The sequence below is a fragment of the Panthera uncia genome, assembly GCF_023721935.1.
Source record: "Panthera uncia isolate 11264 chromosome B3 unlocalized genomic scaffold, Puncia_PCG_1.0 HiC_scaffold_1, whole genome shotgun sequence".
Lineage (NCBI taxonomy): Eukaryota > Metazoa > Chordata > Mammalia > Carnivora > Felidae > Panthera > Panthera uncia.
In genome coordinates this window covers 75,201,859-75,219,758 of record NW_026057582.1, presented here as the reverse complement: position 1 = coordinate 75,219,758, position 17,900 = coordinate 75,201,859, and the positions used below count along the sequence as shown (strand labels likewise).

General features: G+C 35.0%; 2 protein-coding genes across 2 annotated transcripts; both read right to left on the bottom strand.

Annotated features, from left to right (window-relative positions):
• Positions 1–553: 553 nt before the first annotated feature.
• On the bottom strand, positions 554–1,486 carry LOC125909796 (olfactory receptor 4L1-like). Its single transcript, XM_049613260.1, has one exon. It carries the CDS (start codon positions 1,481–1,483, stop codon positions 554–556), a length of 930 nt encoding a protein of 309 aa, XP_049469217.1. The 5' UTR covers positions 1,484–1,486.
• A 13,756-nt stretch (positions 1,487–15,242) lies between these two features.
• On the bottom strand, positions 15,243–16,199 carry LOC125909762 (olfactory receptor 4K13-like). The gene has a single exon (XM_049613225.1). The coding sequence runs from the start codon at positions 16,197–16,199 to the stop codon at positions 15,243–15,245; it is 957 nt and encodes a 318-aa protein (XP_049469182.1).
• Between the last annotated feature and the right edge of the window lie 1,701 nt (positions 16,200–17,900).

Sequence of the window (17,900 nt, the reverse complement as noted above, 5' to 3'; positions counted from 1 at the left end):
TATATATTTTCATATTTACATCTCCACTAATAAATAATTGAATATCTATGGAAAAGTGCTTGATGATTTAAAATGTTTGTTTTGCTGTAGGAAGTTCATTATCATTATGTGTTTTAACAGCAGTAAATGTGAATTAAGATATTTTATTATTTTCTGCACTGATTGTGGTTCTGCACTGGTCTAAGATAAGAGTGAACTTCATGTATTGTATAGAATCTATGAAAATTATGTTAGCATAATATTTGGAAGTTGTGTTAATTATATAGTGTTCAACTGGGGTGCCTGGGTGGCTCAGTTGGTTGAGTGTCTGACTTCAGCCCAAGTCATGATTTCACAGTTTGTGGTTTCGAGCCCCACATCAGGCTCTGTCCTGACAGCTCAGAGCTTAGAGCCTGCTTCAGATTTTATGTATCCCTCTCTCTCTGCCCTTCTCCCACTCATGCTCTGTCTCTCTCTCTCTGTCAGAAATAAACATTAAAAAATTATATATATATATATATATATATATATATATATATATATAGTGCTCAAGTCTAAGAGTCCTATAAGAGTTCTATGTGGAGATAACATTTTGGAACTGTAATTTTCTCATGGCCTCTTTCATTTTCTGATTTCTCAGGGTATAAATAATAGGATTTAGTAAGGGTGTGAAAACAGTGTAAAATACAGCAAGGACTTTATTTCCTGAGAAGCTATTGAATGGCCAGCCATAGATAAAAATACAAGGTCCAAAGAACAGAGTGACCACAATCATGTGTGCAGACAGTGTGGACAGTGCCTTGGAGAGACCTCCCAATGATTTTTGTTGCACGGTGATCAGGATGACAATGTAGGAGGCAAGAAGGAGGATGAAACAGATGAATGAGAGCAGCCCACTATCAGCAATGACAAATAATTCCAGGGTATACGTTTCCATACAAGCAAGCTTAATCACAAGGGGAAGGTCACAAAATATATTGTCTATGACATTGGGGCCACAGAAAGGCAAGTTTACTGTTAATACCATCTGGCTCATGGTGTGTATAAAACCAATTATCCATGAAAGTATCATAAACCCACTCAACAGCCTGTGGCTCATGATTTTCCTGTAGTGCAGGGGTTTACATATGGCTACATATCTGTCAAAAGCCATAGCTATCAAAAGAGTCATCTCAGCACCCCCAAAGAAGTGCATAAAGAACATCTGAGTCATGCAGCCCCATATGGAGATGATCTTGTGTTCACTGAGTAAGTCTGTGATCATCTTGGGTGTGGTGACTGTGGAGAGACACATGTCCAAAAAAGAGAGGTTTCCAAGGAGGAAGTACATGGGAGAATGAAGGGTGGAACTAAATGTCACTGTGACCATAATGAGAACATTCCCCAACACAGTAGCACTGTAGATTAAGGAGAATGTTACAAAGAAGAAAATCCGAAGTTCCCATTGTCCAGAAAATCCTAGTAAGATAAACTCAGTCACTACAGATCCATTTTTAAGATCCATTTACTTGATTCAGAAAGACTCCAGAAGTTCTTTTATACAAAGAGAATAAAAAAAAGCTTTTATACAAAGAGAATAAAAAAAAGCTAATAAAAAATTAGCACTGATGTTTTCCTATTTCTAATTGATGATAATAATTGATATTATGAGAACACATAATCTTAAATATATCGGCATCACTATCTATAATTTGAAATTATTTTATGGGTTATATCATTCTGAAATAATATTCTCATAGTTATGCAGCAATTAAAAAGAATTTGTAAGAATGGAAGTTTTATTTTCTATTGTTTTATTTGATCACATGATACTCTTATCAGTTGATCTTGACTCACTAATTTGCTCACTTGCAAAAATTGGATAAGTAGTTACATTAGTATTTATTTTTCCTTTTATTATCACAATTTTCTGTCACCTCTTGAGATTATGTTAAAACAATATATAAGGAATATAGAATTCAGAAGATGAGGAAATTGTGTTGTCCTATATCACTGAAGTCATTTTTTAAGGTTATTCTTTATTTCTGAAATAAGTGAAGAAAGTACACACACACACACACACACACACTCTTAGAGGCTAATTTATACATGAAAGAAAATCTTTATGAACTTCTTTTCCTAATTCCTCATATTACTGTTGTTCATAGTGAGAAGTGTACATGTTCTGTGTAAATGTATGTAACTGGTAGTTAAGAGGTAATTAGTCAAATGATTCAACTCTAACATACAGATTTGTTTTTGGTTGTGCCATGTCATACTAAATTGTCTTTACTTAGCTTTTAGACATTGTTCATAGGATCTAGAGTGATCAAAAATAATAACTATTAAGCTATTAGTATGTGCTAAATATTACTGTGTTCTAAGTGTTTCACATACATTAACACATTTAATGCTCAAAGAATCTCATGAGGTGAATATTATGATTATTCTTATTTTGCATATAAGAAAACTATGGCATAGAAATATTTAACGACTTACAGGTACTTACCTAACAAAGTCAAAGCTGATATTCAAGCCCAGTCAGTCTGATGCCTGAATTTGACCTCATACCAATATACATATTGCCTACAAAGTTAAAGGAATGTATTTTTTATGGTCTAGTCAAGTATTGATTGAATTCATATGTTCCATGTGGTTTCCTTAGGAGGTATGATTCGGCAGGTATGTTGGAATCCTTCTGTGTTACAGCTAATTACACTGTGTTTTCTTATAGAATGAATGAATGCCCTATGTCTAGAAACAATCTAAAGATACATAATAATGAAGCTAAAAATACCAGTAAACCAAATAAAAAAACACTTAATTTAGTACATGGTGATGTAACATATTGTAAGAATTTTAAAAGAATGGAGACCAGGGGCATCTGGGTGGCTCAGTCAATTAAGCATCCTACTCTTGATTTCGACTCAGGTCATGATCTCAAGGGTTTCTGAGTTCGAGCCCCACATGGGGCTGCATGCTGACAGTGTGGAGCTTGCTTGGGATTCCCATTCTCTCTCTGCCCCTCCCCCACATGTTCTCTCTCCCTCTCTCTCTCAAAATAAATAAATAAACTTAAAAAAAATGAATGGAGACCAATTCCCAAGGACACTTTTAGATACAGCTTTAAGTTTGGTTGCTGTTATCTTCAAAACATTTAAAAATTAAAAATAATCCCCATGGGAAGAACAAGGCTCAGAGAATATGTGAGGATTTATAGGAAGAAGAGAATAAAGAACAGTGAGTAGGAGGAGTGGTACATTTAGAAAAGGGACTGAATTCAGATATGAAGATGCTTAGGAAGTGTCTGTTCTCTTTTCTCCAATGACCTATAATGTCCTCCTTGTTTTCTTTTCTACTCAAACCCTTGTCAAAATATCCTATCACCATTATCCAACCTTAATTCCCTAAATTTATTTCCTACCTTATATATTTTTAAGAACTGGACAATGAATACAAATTAGGGAAAATAAAGATGAAAATGATGTTCTTGTTGGTCAACCTCCAGGACACAGAGTGGATGCTGAACGATGACGATGGGTCTGGACGAGCACCCAGAGGACAGCCATGCACCATGCTCTCTTTGAAGAGCTGTGTTACATGATTATCAGGTGAGTGAGCAGGAATTTTACTTTGGAGACCTTTATGACAGTAATTTTAATAGTTATATGCACTTTGGAGAAATGACTGGTTTTGATGATTATCAGATGAAATGAATATGCCAGTTACAATTGGGGATGAATACCTTTGCCACATGGAATTTCATGCCCCACGATACACTGACAACAGAAAAACTTGGATATGAAATTAATACTCTTAAGTGTAATGCAATTAATACAAATAAATCCTAAATTACAGCTTTATTTTGCCCTTTTATTTTATTTGAGAGGGAAAGCTGGCATTCATTTATGTTGTTAGCTTTCCCAGCATTTGTTTCTCTTATTCATCTTCTTCCTTTCCCAAGCAAGTTTTTAAAAACTATTTCTTTAGTTCTGTACTTAACATAAATATACCTCTTCTTATGGAGCTAGAGTGTATTATGCTAAGCAAAGTAAGTCAGAGAATGACAAATACCATATGATTTCACTCCTATGTTGAATTTAAGACACAAAATAGATGAACATATGGAAAAGAGGAAAAAGGAGAAAGAGAGAGGAGGCAAACCATAAGAGACTCTTAACAATAGAGAAGAAACTGAAGGTTGATGGAGGGAGGTGGGTGGAGATGGTCTAAATGGGTGATGAGCATTAAAGAGGGTACTTGTTGTGATGAGCACTGGGTGTTATATGTAAGTGATCACTAAATTCTACTACTGAAACCAATATTACACTAAATGTTAACTAATTAGAATTTAAATAAAAACTTGAAAGAACAACAACAAGAAACCCACAAAAAACAAAAAGCCGGAAAGAAGTGCCATTAAGGTCGTGAAACTATAAGGCCTTTTCTTCCTTCCACAACTTCTCTCTTGACTTGTTATGGTGTTTATTGGCTATTTAATCTCATTCTCAGTAATAATAATAATAAAAATATGAATTATTAACATAAAGAAGTATGTAAGTTCTAAGACAAGAAAAGTAATTGCAGCCTCAAAATGTGGGTTTGCTCTATAACTGAAAAGCTGAATGTTGCCTAAGGATCATTTAAAAATGTTTTTCATGAGTTTACTCCCCTTTTGTCCATTGATTCTTATTCTCTATGTTCTGCAGGAGACTGTCTTTCTCATCCTAGCCTCACCACTCTAGGGAACCACCCCTACCCCTCATACCTTAGCACATAATATCTTTCAGTTCTTCAGGTAGCTTGTCCATTCAGCACTCTTACTGTGCAGATGATCTTACTGTTAGACTCAGTGTGACTGTCTGTCTTCAAGAGAGAACAAGAGTTCTTTCTTAAATCATATATTGAGATTACTACTCTTCCCTATATGTTGTAGTTTTTCTTCTCTTTCTTTTTCATCCTACACTAAACCTTAGTAAACACTGTCTCACTGAAGTTTGATATTCTATATTTCAGAGAAAGCTTATCTGGAGAGAATCTGAGCCCAATGCAAGATTCCATAACCTATGCCTTTAGATCTGACATAGTCCACTTCCCCTGATTCCATTCAGCCAGTTCCTGAACTTGACTTGGAATTCCTTTCCTTGACCATTCTTCAGTTATCACCCCAGACTGCTGCTAGGAGGCCATTATATTCTGTCATCTATCTCTCTTCAATTTATAGTATAGTCTTCCTGTGTATCCCTGTATTATTTGCCTAGTTACCTTTTAAGTCAAATAAAGAGCCACGTCCCATTTCACTTATGTTCAGAACTTTGCATTTTGTTGCAGATACTTGTATAGACTTCTAGCCAATGAGACTCTCCAGGGGAAATTACAATCTTCCAACAGAAATTCTTCTTCTTAATTGTGGCATCAGTTTCATAGCTTTGTGTAGGTTTAACCACTGAAGGGAAAAGGATAGAGGTATTTTGAACCAGGGATCCCATTTTTACAAGAGAATTTATTTTAGAATTTCCTGAAAAGCAAAGTTACTTAAATAAAGTTAAAAATTGAAGACTAGAAAAAGAAAAAAAAAGTGTATAAAGGCAACATAAATGAAAAGAAATAAATTATGTAGTTTAGACAGAGATTCTATTAGTGAAGAAAATTTTCTTCCTCTTCAATAAGCAATTGTACATTTTATTATAGTTAACTTTTCCTCAATTTATGAGGTGCTTTTGAGGAAATTGATGGTAGAATAATTATATATCAGAGCTGGGAGGGAACTTTGTAATCACTTATTCCCTACACCTTATTTAGTAAATAAAAATCTAGATCCACATAATTAAGTAAATTTCCCAAGTATTTGATTCAGGACCACCCTAAAGTGATGTGGAATTGGGTGACATGGTGTATGTGTAAGCTCCTGGCCAGGCACAGAATGAGCACAGAGATGGCGTGTGCTAAATCTGAATCAGTCATGTAAATCCAAGATTGCAATCCTGAGAATTTTCCATATAAAAACCCATTAAGAAAGGAACAAGTCAAGAGGCTCCTGGGTGGCTCAGTTGGTTAAGCATCCAACTCTTAGTTTAGGCTCAGGTCATGATCTTAGGGTTTGTGGGTTTGAGCCCCATGTTTGGGCTCTGTGCTGACAGTGCAGGGTCTGCTTGGGATTCTCTCTCTCTCTCTGTCCCTCCCCCACTCACTCTCTCTCAAAATAAATAAACAAATTTAAACAAAGGAAAGAAGCAACCCAAGACTTGTTTTATTAGGTATTTGGATATGAGCATTTCTGCTCTTGCTCATGTGTATACAATACATATTACTTAATATAAAAATAATTGATTTATGTAAATATTTCCTTCTCCTTTCATTATGGGCACTTTAAGAAAAAATAAAATTTTCAACCTTGACTAATTGTATGTTTTCAAAAATTATGTATACTTATGCTAAAGTACTGAAGGACCTCAAAAACATGCTAAGTAAAAGAAGCAAGACACAAAAGGCCACACGTATGATTTTATTATATGAAATGTTTGGTAAACACAAATCTATAGAGACAGAAAGTACATTACTACAAAGTGGTCACCTTGAGCTGAGAGTGCATGTAAGCAGGTATGAGTTTTCTTTCTGTGGTGATGAAATGATCTAAAATAAGATTGTGGTGATGGTTGCATAGCTATGTGAAAACAACAATAATTGTTGAAATGTGTATTTAAAACAAGTAAATATCATATTATATGAGTTATGGTCAATAAAACTCAAACTATTATACATTTTTTGCTTTTATTCTTAAGTAAAAGTATCTTTACTATATTAGAGTAGTAATTCTCAATAGTTTTCTGGTTCTATCCAGCTGCTTGTATTCAAATATAGTTCACTATGGAGCAGTCGATGACATAACTGCAGATCTGATATGCCTTAATTTTTAAATTTCTTAATGTACCCTATTTGAATTTATATTTTTGACTGCCTTATATATTTGGAAAGTAATATTCTCTTTTTGTTAAGTGGTTTTCTTGATATTTTCCTACTATTTAGAATACTCCTATGAGTTTCCTAAATTATTCACATTTTCCTTCATTTGCTTGCGTATGAACATCTTAGAAGGACTTCTTTTTCCTAAGATCTCATTTGTATGAGATAAAACTGATGGTCAGTTTTATTCAGAAATTTTCTACCTATTTGTTCTGGTCATTAATTCTCCTTTGCCAGCTCCTTCTCCAGCTCTCAGTAGAATGTGCTTGTTACATGTCTGTCAGTACCTAAAATGATGAAAATAAAAATATCCCCTTTTCTATGATGAAAATAAAAATATCCCCTTTTCTATGAAAAAATTGAGTTTCCAGCAATTGCCTTGTTTTCAAAGATAGTATGAGTTATCTGGGTGCTCACAATTTACCTTTCTTAATTTCACTCAAAATTGGTAATCACTGAACACCTACTGCCAGGTTTTACTCTTTAGTATCATTTTGAGAGCATATATTTTATACATTTGTATGGAAACTCTTGGTCATAGGTTGTTGTGAAGTAGTAATACAATCTCTCAGTGAGAGAGCATTTGATGTCTCAAAAGCCACAGCCTTTTCCTTCCAGCCAACACAAAATTAAAATACCATCTTCAGTATATTAACCCTCTATTGAATTAGCTCTCTATGACATTTCCACTTACCTGCTCTAAAGGCACAATATGAAGAAAAATGTGTTCAAGGGGTTATTCAAAATTAAAAATCTGCTTTTCACGCTCTGTGATGCTCCATATTATGAATGTATATACTATCTTCTGGTTCTTTTATAAAAATGTGAATCACCTTGGAGGCAGATTTGTTGGAGCTCTGGGAATCCAAATTTCAAGTGGGAATTGTTAGGATACTGAGGCTGCTGCCCTAGCATGACCAGGAGAGATGTTTACACTTAATTTCCAGCCCTGCCACATGCTGTCGTTCTCTCTGAGCTTTGGCTTGATTACAATGGACATGAGAGTATTGGTTGATTAGCTGTGCTATAGGAATTGTAGACATCTTTGAATTAGTGGACACTTGCTTTCCCTCATACTACTCCAGTCTATCCTCCTACCCTCCTAACATCTTTGGGTAATTTTTCAGGTGAATAATCTCTAGACTTTTCTGAGCATAACATCCCCAACATGAAAATAGATTTCTGTATGTTATAATTTACTATTGACAGCATATAATATGTACAATATTAATATATTCAGAAAGTAGAAATTTTAAAATAGTTATGTTAAAGTGGTGATGGGCATTAAGGAGGGTGCTTTTCTAGATGAGCACTGGGTGTCATATGTGAGAGATGAATCACTGGGTTCTATTCCTGAAGCCAAGACTACACAGTATGTTAACTAACTTGAATTTAAATTAAAAAACGATTGGCATTATACATTGATAGTATAACTTTTTTTATGCTCACTAAAATTTCAATTATTTTTTATATTTAGGTAATTTGCTATGAGATTTTCAAAAACTATACGGCACAAAATAGTTTCATAACATTGTCCCTTTACTATAAAATATTGTAGTAAATTCTTGTTATACAAGGTGTTTCTTTTACAAAATTAATAATAACCGATGATCTTGGTGTACTTTGCACCGCAGTCTTCAAAGATTGTTTCAGTTACTTGCCAAAAAAGATGTCATTAATAACTTTCAAATTGACTGATATCCGTGTCACTTATGTCATAGTCCATTTAATTACAGTCAAATTCACCACTTAACCCATGGCTTAATGTAGATTTCTGTCACAGACATTGCTTTTCGTATGGGATTCTTACTAAAAGTCATGAGAGTTTTTTATATACAATTTTTAAAATCACTGATACTTTTGTGTAAAGCAAAACTCCTTTCTGTAGGACATAACTGATTCTATTACAGATCATTAGATTTCCAAATCATTAAAAGTAGTTTCTATGCACTTTTTGATACTGTTTACTGGTAAAGAATGCATTTTATTTATTGTCATACTGCTCATACTGGCAGAAATGAGTTTTTGGTTCTTTTGCTATTAGTAAGAAACATCCACAACACTTTTTATTGCCTTTAATGAGAAATTTAAAATAATTATTTATTATCCTGCAAGTAATAATACTGCAAAAATTATAGAGTTTTATTTTATGTGTTGATTTATATATCTATATATGTCTTTTGCTAATTGTGATCACTAGCTAATGTATCAAGGTACAGTATACATTGTCAAGTTCATTATTTATTATAATGGAAGTAAATCTGTATTATAAAATAATGTTTCTTAATAATTTAATATGTTTCTATCCAGTTTATTATCAGTTCTGATAGCTTGTTGTTCTCTTACTTTGTGATTTAGTTGGCAAAAGTTTATATTATGGGTAAAATTGTCAACTCTATTATTGTATCACCATTTATGTGATTTTTAAAATTAGAATTATCTTCAATACAAGGCTAATTAGCATAAATCCATTTAAGCTCCTTATAAAGTTTTGGAGAACAAATTAAGTTAAAATAAAATAACATAAACTTTAAGTGTCCCCTTCTTCTATTTTGGCACACCTAAGCTATAATACATAGCAAGGTGTTCAAAGCAAATAACTGCTCTAAATCTCTGTCTTTTGGTTAACTCACATGTTTTCAGATAACTTTAAATATTATATGTAATGTAACCAGGTATTATACAGATTAATTTAGATTACAAAAAAAATCTTAATATTAAATACTGGTAAAGCTTAGTTATCTTCTCCAATTAAAAGAAACAGAAGTAGATGTTCACATTTTTTGCCCTATACTTGATCAATTGGTTACAGCCAGCTTAAAATACATTCACTCCCCTTTGGGACAACGGGTTTAAACAACTTTTAATGACTGCTTAATTAACTCTTCTCTTTTGGTTCAACAATGTATTCTGACCCAATTAATACTTCTCTAGGTCCTGTATTTTCTACACTAATAATTCTTTACTCCTTGATTAAATACTCACCCAACGTTATTGGCCAGGGTAAAATTCTATGATTTTTGACATATTCTTTCCCTGTCCTCAAATGTTTAATATTCTCATTTCTATTACTTTACTGTATATTCCTTGTTGGCAGAGTTTTTATTTAGCATTCACTTCTACCCTTAATTTAATTTCTTACTTTTGGTTGATTTATTGAGTGAATTTGCTTTTTGTTCTCTTATATCCTTCAACTCTCTAGTGTTGAATATAGTGTCATTTGATTCCTTCTAAAGAAAATTCTGGGGACAAAATATAGGTATTCTAACTTCAAATTTTTTATTTAGAAGCATAAATATTTATAGTATAGATTATTGCTCTAAGAAATAAGGAAAATCTGTATATGCAACTAGTTCTCAAGTGACTAAAATGAGGCCTTGAAATAGATATTGAATTCAGCAAGTCTCCAACTTTCCTGGGTCCATACTGTATGTCAGAAACCTGTCTGTCCTCAAGGATCGCAGAATCTTATTATTCAATACTTATCCCAAATAATCCATTGCTAAGTGTGATGATATGCATGCAATAAATCACACGTGGTTTTATGGAATTTGCAAATTTCTCCTAAAAGAGGTACCTATCCCCAAAGAGGCAACTATGCCTTTAATGATAGGTATTGACTGGCTGCACAAAGAAGCAAGAAGAACAGTCTAGCAGAGATAATCATATGTAGGGAGATATGGAAGCATAGACTATTCTGACATATTAAGTGACAAAAGGAGAGAAGCTGGTAGACTCTCTCTGCAAGAAAACAAACACTTTGCTAGTGAAACTTACAAAGAACAATAAATAATGTGGAGTCTCCAGAAATTGTCCTAGGGCATAGAGAAAATAGAGAAATGATCATTTAAGAATATCTACTAAATTTTAAGAATAGTGAGTCTAGCATTTAAGCCACACCATATCCCATGTCTCCTTTCCCTGCTCTCCCAGCTCCATATTCTAGAAACCCTTTTCTACTTTACTATGGGTACTCTGCTCTAGGAACATATGGTCAGGAAGATAGGAATTCTCCCTTTCTGCACAGCTTCCAGTCTAGGGTTGTGGTCTCAGGTTTTACCTTGGAAGGGTATGGACTTAAGTGTTGAAGAAATTCTATTCTAGGTGAGCACCAAGGAAATGAAGAGGCTATCTTTCCCCATTCCACACCTACTTACAGGGCAGAGATTCCACTTACATAAGGTATTCAAAGCAGTCAAACTCATGGAAACAGAGAATGGTGGTTGCCAGAGTTTGGACAGGAAGTAAATGGGGAGTTGCTGTTCAATGGGTATTTAGTTTCAGTTGTGTAAGATTAATTATTTCAGGAGATCTTCTGTGTAACAGTATACCTCTAGGTAACAATACTATATCATGCACTTAAAAATGTGTCACGAGGGTGCTTCTCATGTCAAGTCTTCTTATCATAGTAATTACTGTTACTACTACTACTAATAACCAACAACAACCACAACTCTACTCCAGACAGGGCAGGCTAAGAACACTAGGGATCCCCTCAGCATCCCTATCCTCCAACTTAGTTAGAGTGGAAGTTCATGGCAGAAGGGGCAAGTTGAGATGAACAGGACCTTTGCTCCCCTAGTGCCCACTCATACAGCAGGGATGTCACTGGGAGAAATAGGCTGCCGCCTCTGACCTCAACTCCTATGCAGTGGTACTCAGGTTCTGCACAGAAGGACAGGCATACTATAAATATGAAGAGCTCCATAACTCTACCTGAGGAGGCATGGCTTTATGTGGAATGGAGCTTGGAGAGTTCCATTTAAAATTCAATGTCAGAAACAATGGAGCTCTTGGTGAAGAGCAATTAAGAAGGCCCTGATAGCATCACTATACAGATATCAACAAATCACATTGTATGGCACACAGAAGTTTAAAGGATAGAAGCAAAGTGAGAGACACAAGAGAAACTCTACTGGGATCATAATCAACCCGTGGGGATAAAGGAGGCTGTGTACATGCAATGGCTGCATCCACTTAGGAGAACTCAGACAAAGGTATGGAGCAGAAATGAAAACATTCTGTAAGCCACACACAAATCTATTAACAAAGGGTGGAAGCTTCAGTGAAACAAGAAGGTTGAGCACAACCTCTAACCCAGTATTGTCTGAAAAATAAGCAACACCATACCAAGGGCAACTCCTAGGAAGCCAAGCTTTTAAAAAAGTCACACACATTCCTGTTAATCTGGAAGACGGTGTGAGTGCCCAAGTCTGTGCACCTCTCAGGAAACACTGGAGAGGGAGCATTCAGTTATTAGTCCCTGACTAAATGTGGGGCAAAATATAATCTCTTTGAACTGTGAGAGCAGCCTCTAAGCCACACTCATGACTACTAGCAAAGGATAACATTCTACCTGGCCTAGGAGACTTAAGCAAAACCGACCAATAAGTGGCTTATGATGTCCCAAAGGTAACCAAGCTGCAAGGTTAAAAACAAGGACAAAACCTGAGCAGGATCATCAGAGGCAACACACTGCAGGGGCAATAAACTTCAGGGTTCCTTCAGCCAAGGAACTAGACACCCAACCAATCAGACAATTTCAAGAACATCAACATTGGAGACGAGAGGGATCAGCAACCAGAGTTGCTAAGATACATTATAAAAAAATGTCCAATTTTAAACAAAACTGATGAGACATGTGAAGAAAAACACAATTATGCCCCATATATGAAATAAAAGATCAATAGAAAAATGCTTTTGCAGGGACCCAGATGTTGCATCTCTCAGAAAAAAAAATTTAAAGTAGCTATTATAAATACATTCTGAGAACTAAAGGAAAGCATGTCTAGAGAAGTAGCAGAAGGTATGACAATATCTCATCAAGTAGAGGGTATCAAAAAAGATATAGAAATTTTTTTTAATGGAGATTCTGGAGTTGCAGAGTACAATAACTCAAATGCAGAAATCACTAGAGAGATGACCCATAGATAGGAGCAGTCAAAGAAAGAAGCAGTGAAGTTGAAGATATATCTATAGCAATTATGCAATCTCAAGAACAGATAGTAAAAAAGAAAATGTGGAAAAGTCAACAGAACCTCAGAAGAATGTGTGACACCATTAAGTGCACCAAATTATATGTAATTATATGCACCAAATTAGGATGTAAATATTTGCTTCTAGATTGAATCATTAAGCTGAACGTGATCTTATTACTTCACGTAGGGAGTGCAGGAAAAATAGCAGCTTTGGGAAGGTAGGTAATTAATTTGGTGTTTACATTTTAGGCTTGAGATGTCTGAGATACCCAGGGAACAGCTCAATGGAAAGTTGAAAATGAAAATTTCACAGCTCAGAAATGAGGAGCAGAAAGGAGAAAATGATATTACTGGGGGTAAGTGTAAACAACAACTACCACCTTGAAGGCTGGATGAGCAAAAGAGGAAGAGACATTACCCAGAATCCCTAAACGCTGCTGGGAAGGTGCTGCCATTACTGATGTTGGAATTTCTATCCCATTACTGAGTAAGAATATGCACTTGCACTTGGTGAAGCTTTAGGGGTCTTGGACCCTTCAACCTTACTGATGCTGCTGAGCCCCACAAAGTATTTCTGGAGTCCACGGTTGCCTGATATTGCTGCTGCCAGAGTCCAAAGCAGAGGAATGTAAAGCTTCTGCCTTTTTCTTGCCTTCCAACATCATGTTAGTGTCTTCCACTGATAGAACCTGATAGAAATAAGTTTGCAAGGGAGTTCAGGAAAAGTAATTTTCAGGCTTGTAGCTATGTACTAAAGAGAGAGGACTGTAGAAAAGCTAATATGGGGCAGAGAGTCACCAGAGAAATATTCTGAATCATCCCATTTTGTTGCTTAGACTCCATGCACACCACTCCACCTGTATTTAAATTTCCAATAGAAGAAAATTGCTTCAGCTGAAAGATTCATTTGTCCTGCATACAAATTAAGACATTCTCCCCTTCTACTCCAAATGGCAAGCTAGAAGTTCTCATAGCTTCCTATATCTATCTCAGTGTTGTTTGGGATTTCCCCTAGTTTATTCATAATCCCATAGGAATATTCCATAGCCTAGAGACTAAATGATAAAGTTAATCACCAGCATCTTCTTGGTGAGGAAAAAGAAAGGAAAAAAAGGAATTTTAAATTTCTTTATAAATACACAGTTACCCTAATACATAATTCAGGAGGAAAATATTCTTAATTTCTACAATCATCATTTTATTACTAATGGGTCATGAGACTCAGTTGTCCATGGCTGTCTTCTTTTACTGCCAATTGCTTTCTTCTTTTCTCTTCATCAAATAAGTCTGATGATGATGATATGTAACTTGGTGGAATGTATCAAATTTAAAATTTTATTGGGTTATGTCATTCTCATTTATTTTACTTAAAATATACTCATTTACTTTAAATATAATAAATGTGCAATTATTATATTAGCTTCAGGTGTACAATAAATTGATTCAGCAGTTTTATACAGTACTCAATGTTCATCAGGATAAGTGTAGTCACTGTTTGTCACCATAGAATGTTATCTTTGTGCACTGTTGGTGGGAATGTAAATTGATGCAGTCAATGTGGAAAACATTTTCATTTACTTTTATTACTTGAAATGAAAATATTTTGAGGCACCACAGAGAATCACTTGAGTCTCATACGTTATCTTCCCTACCCTTTTGAGGAATATTAATCTTAGTGTTGATTAACACCTTCATTATTGGGATCACTGTTTTCAGACAACTTAATATGCTTTTCTATTAAATCAGAGGTATGAGGCACTGAAATGGCTCGTGACTTTTTATTTTCAGATCAATGGGAAAATTTTTTTTGCCCTTGTTGGAGTTATTTATTGAGAACATGTGAAGGAGGGGACAAGAAATAAATTTATGAAAGTTATTAAAATTTAGATAAAAATCTATTATAAAAGCATAGATTTTGAAGTTAGAGTTTGGATCTGATTTTTGGTCTAGTACTTGGAATTTCTGTGGCAACCATTAAATTTTATAATGCTGAGTTTTCCACTGAGAATAATAATATGCCCTATTTTCATCATTGTGAAGTGAAGAGAAAATACATGCTAAGTGCCTCATCCGTGGTTAAAACTCAATAAATAGTTATTTCGAATCTCATTTAGTTTTCAAAAACCTGAAAATTACAACATACATGAATGGGATTATATTGGAAAGGTTTGTGTTTAGATACATAATTCAGGATGTTTTATTGCATATATATGTTGTGTAGGGAAGGATTGCCAGTTCTCAAGATGTGGCTTATATTTCATACAAAATCGTATACCTCAGTGTCTTCGGATGATGGTGGTGGCAACAATGACCATGATGTCTTTCATGATTGTAATGTTTCAGTTAAAAGGTCGATCTGGGACTCACATCCTTCTTCTTTATTTTTCTTATTGCTTTTCTCATGTCTTTATTCCTGAATGTGTAGATGATTGGATTTAAAAGGGGAGTAAAAATGGTGTAAAACACAGAAAGGATCTTATCTATGGATATCTTGCTGAATGGCCATATGTAGATAAAGATGCAAGGTCCAAAGAACAGCACCACCACTGTAATGTGGGCTGAGAGAGTGGACAAAGCCTTGGAAGACCTGGTGGAGGAGCGACGCCGGACAGTAATTAGAATGATGCTATAGGAGATGAACAGAAAGGTGAAACAGAACAAAGCGAGTAGTCCACTGAATGCAATGACCAATAGCTCCAGGATATAAGTGTCAGTGCAGGCAAGTCTGATGACCCGAGGCAGATCACAAAAAAAACTATCCACAACATTGGGACCACAGAATGGTAAAGTCACTGTGAACACCATTTGGCTCATAGTGTGTACAAAACCAGTGGTCCAGGAAAGAAGTGCAAGTCCAATGCAAACATGATGGTTCATGATATTTTTGTAATGGAGAGGTTTGCAAATAGCAATGAATCTATCAATTGCCATGGCTACAAGCAACATCATCTCACTTCCACCTAAAAGGTGAAGGAAGAACATCTGGGCCATGCAGCCTTTATAGGAGATAGCCTTATATTCACTAATTAGGTTACAGATCATTTTAGGAGTAGCAAAGGAGGCCAGGGACATATCAATAAAGGAGAGGTTGGCCAGCAGGAAGTACATGGGAGAGTGTAATTGAGGGTCCAGTTTTGCTACAAAGATAATCATGAGGTTACCTAACACAGTGACTACATAGATAATGGAAAAAAACAAAAATAAGCAAAGCTGTAACTCACGAAACTCTGTGAGGCCCAGCAAAATAAACTCAGACACGATGGAATGATTTTGTTTCTCCATTTGTTTGGTTGTTGGCATATGGTACCTAAAAGCAAAAACAAAGTGAATTAAAGTCTATGAGTTAAAATTGAGAGATGTAATACATATTCACTTAACTTTGCTTCCCATCATCTACTGAAATGTGCAAAAAAAATCAAGTGTTGAACAACACTGAATCCAAATTTTTTAAAAAGAATAAACATAATTTCTTAGCAATGGTTATGAGGAGTTTCTGCCATAAACCAAGATGTTTGAAGAAAATTGAAGCCAGCAATACGTAACTCATATCTGCACTGATCTTAAGAAAAGTAAGTATCTGAGTTGGTGAGAGAATTTAGAGATTCTTTGCCTCCTTTTTAGAATATTTGGTATAGATTTGTTGGTCTCCATAGGAAAAGAAGAGGACGCTTCCATCTCAAAATCTATTTCCACAATGCACAATAGTAAGGGGCATATCAGTGAAGGAGAGTCCAGCTGTTTTCTAACTGAGAGACAGGACTAAAAACAATGAAATTAAGTAGATGGAATATAGAACATTGAGAATCTAAGAGTCAGTTCGCAAGCTGTTGCTGAAAGTCAGATGAGCAGCAGCAGTATAAACCCTAGGAGTTTTAGACATTTGAGTCTATGGTTGGCCACATGGAGATGGCTTCTCACCTTCTTTTTTCTGTAAGGTGGAAGAAAGGCTCAGATATGTGGGTCTTCTCCAAAGCACTCTGACTTTACCTCTGGGCCTATGAATTGAGTAGATTGGAAGGTACAGTGCTCAGATATGGCACAAATGGATGCTTGCTGCTGGCTTCGCACTGCCTCACTTAATTTATTTTCTCTGTCAAGTGGCTAAATGTCCTAACAGATTTAGTATAACACCCATATCATTTATATATGGATGGTATAATTGTAGAGCTCTGATAAGCAAAAGGGGATCTGTAGGGAATACATCTATGTGGTTCTAGATGACATCCATGTAAACATGAATAATGCCAGCCATAATCTTTGAAGCAAGGTATCGAGGCAGATATATGATAGGTATCTACAAAAAGATAGTAGTAACAGAACAGTTTTTTTGAGGCTTGAGAAAAATGTGACATCTGAAAAAAATGAAAAAAAGTGGGGAAAAAAAACCCACAAAAGAGTTTATATCTGACTGAGACCTCATTCATAGAAAAAGACACAATTAGTTTTAAATATTTTGATATTTTAAATATTTTGAAATGTTTTAAGAATTTAGATAGTATAAGAAAAACATAATTAAGATATTCATACTATTATTCAGAATTAACAAATATTTGTATTTTATAATTTTGCTTCACAATTTTTAAATAAAATAAAAACTACTGGCATAGGTAAAGTTCACTTATCATCTTACTGTTTTGTGTGTGGCTTAAAAAATGAAAAAATGATATCCTATCATAACAACATTTTGTGAATAAAAATTTTATTTTTACTGAGGAATTACTATTATTAAATGGTACAACCATCAGTTTGTTCTCAGTTTGTATGTATAGGTCTGATTCTACTTTCTGTTTCTTCATTTGTTTTGTTTTTAGATTCCACATATAAAAGAACATGCTGATGGTTGCCAGAGGGAAGGGAGTGGGAGGATGAGCAAAATGGGTGGAAGGGAGTGGGAGGCACAGGATCCCAGTCATGTAGTGAATAAGTCAAGGGTAATAAAAGGTCAGCACAGGGAATATAGTCACTGGGATTGTAATAAGGTTGCATGGTGACAGATGGTAG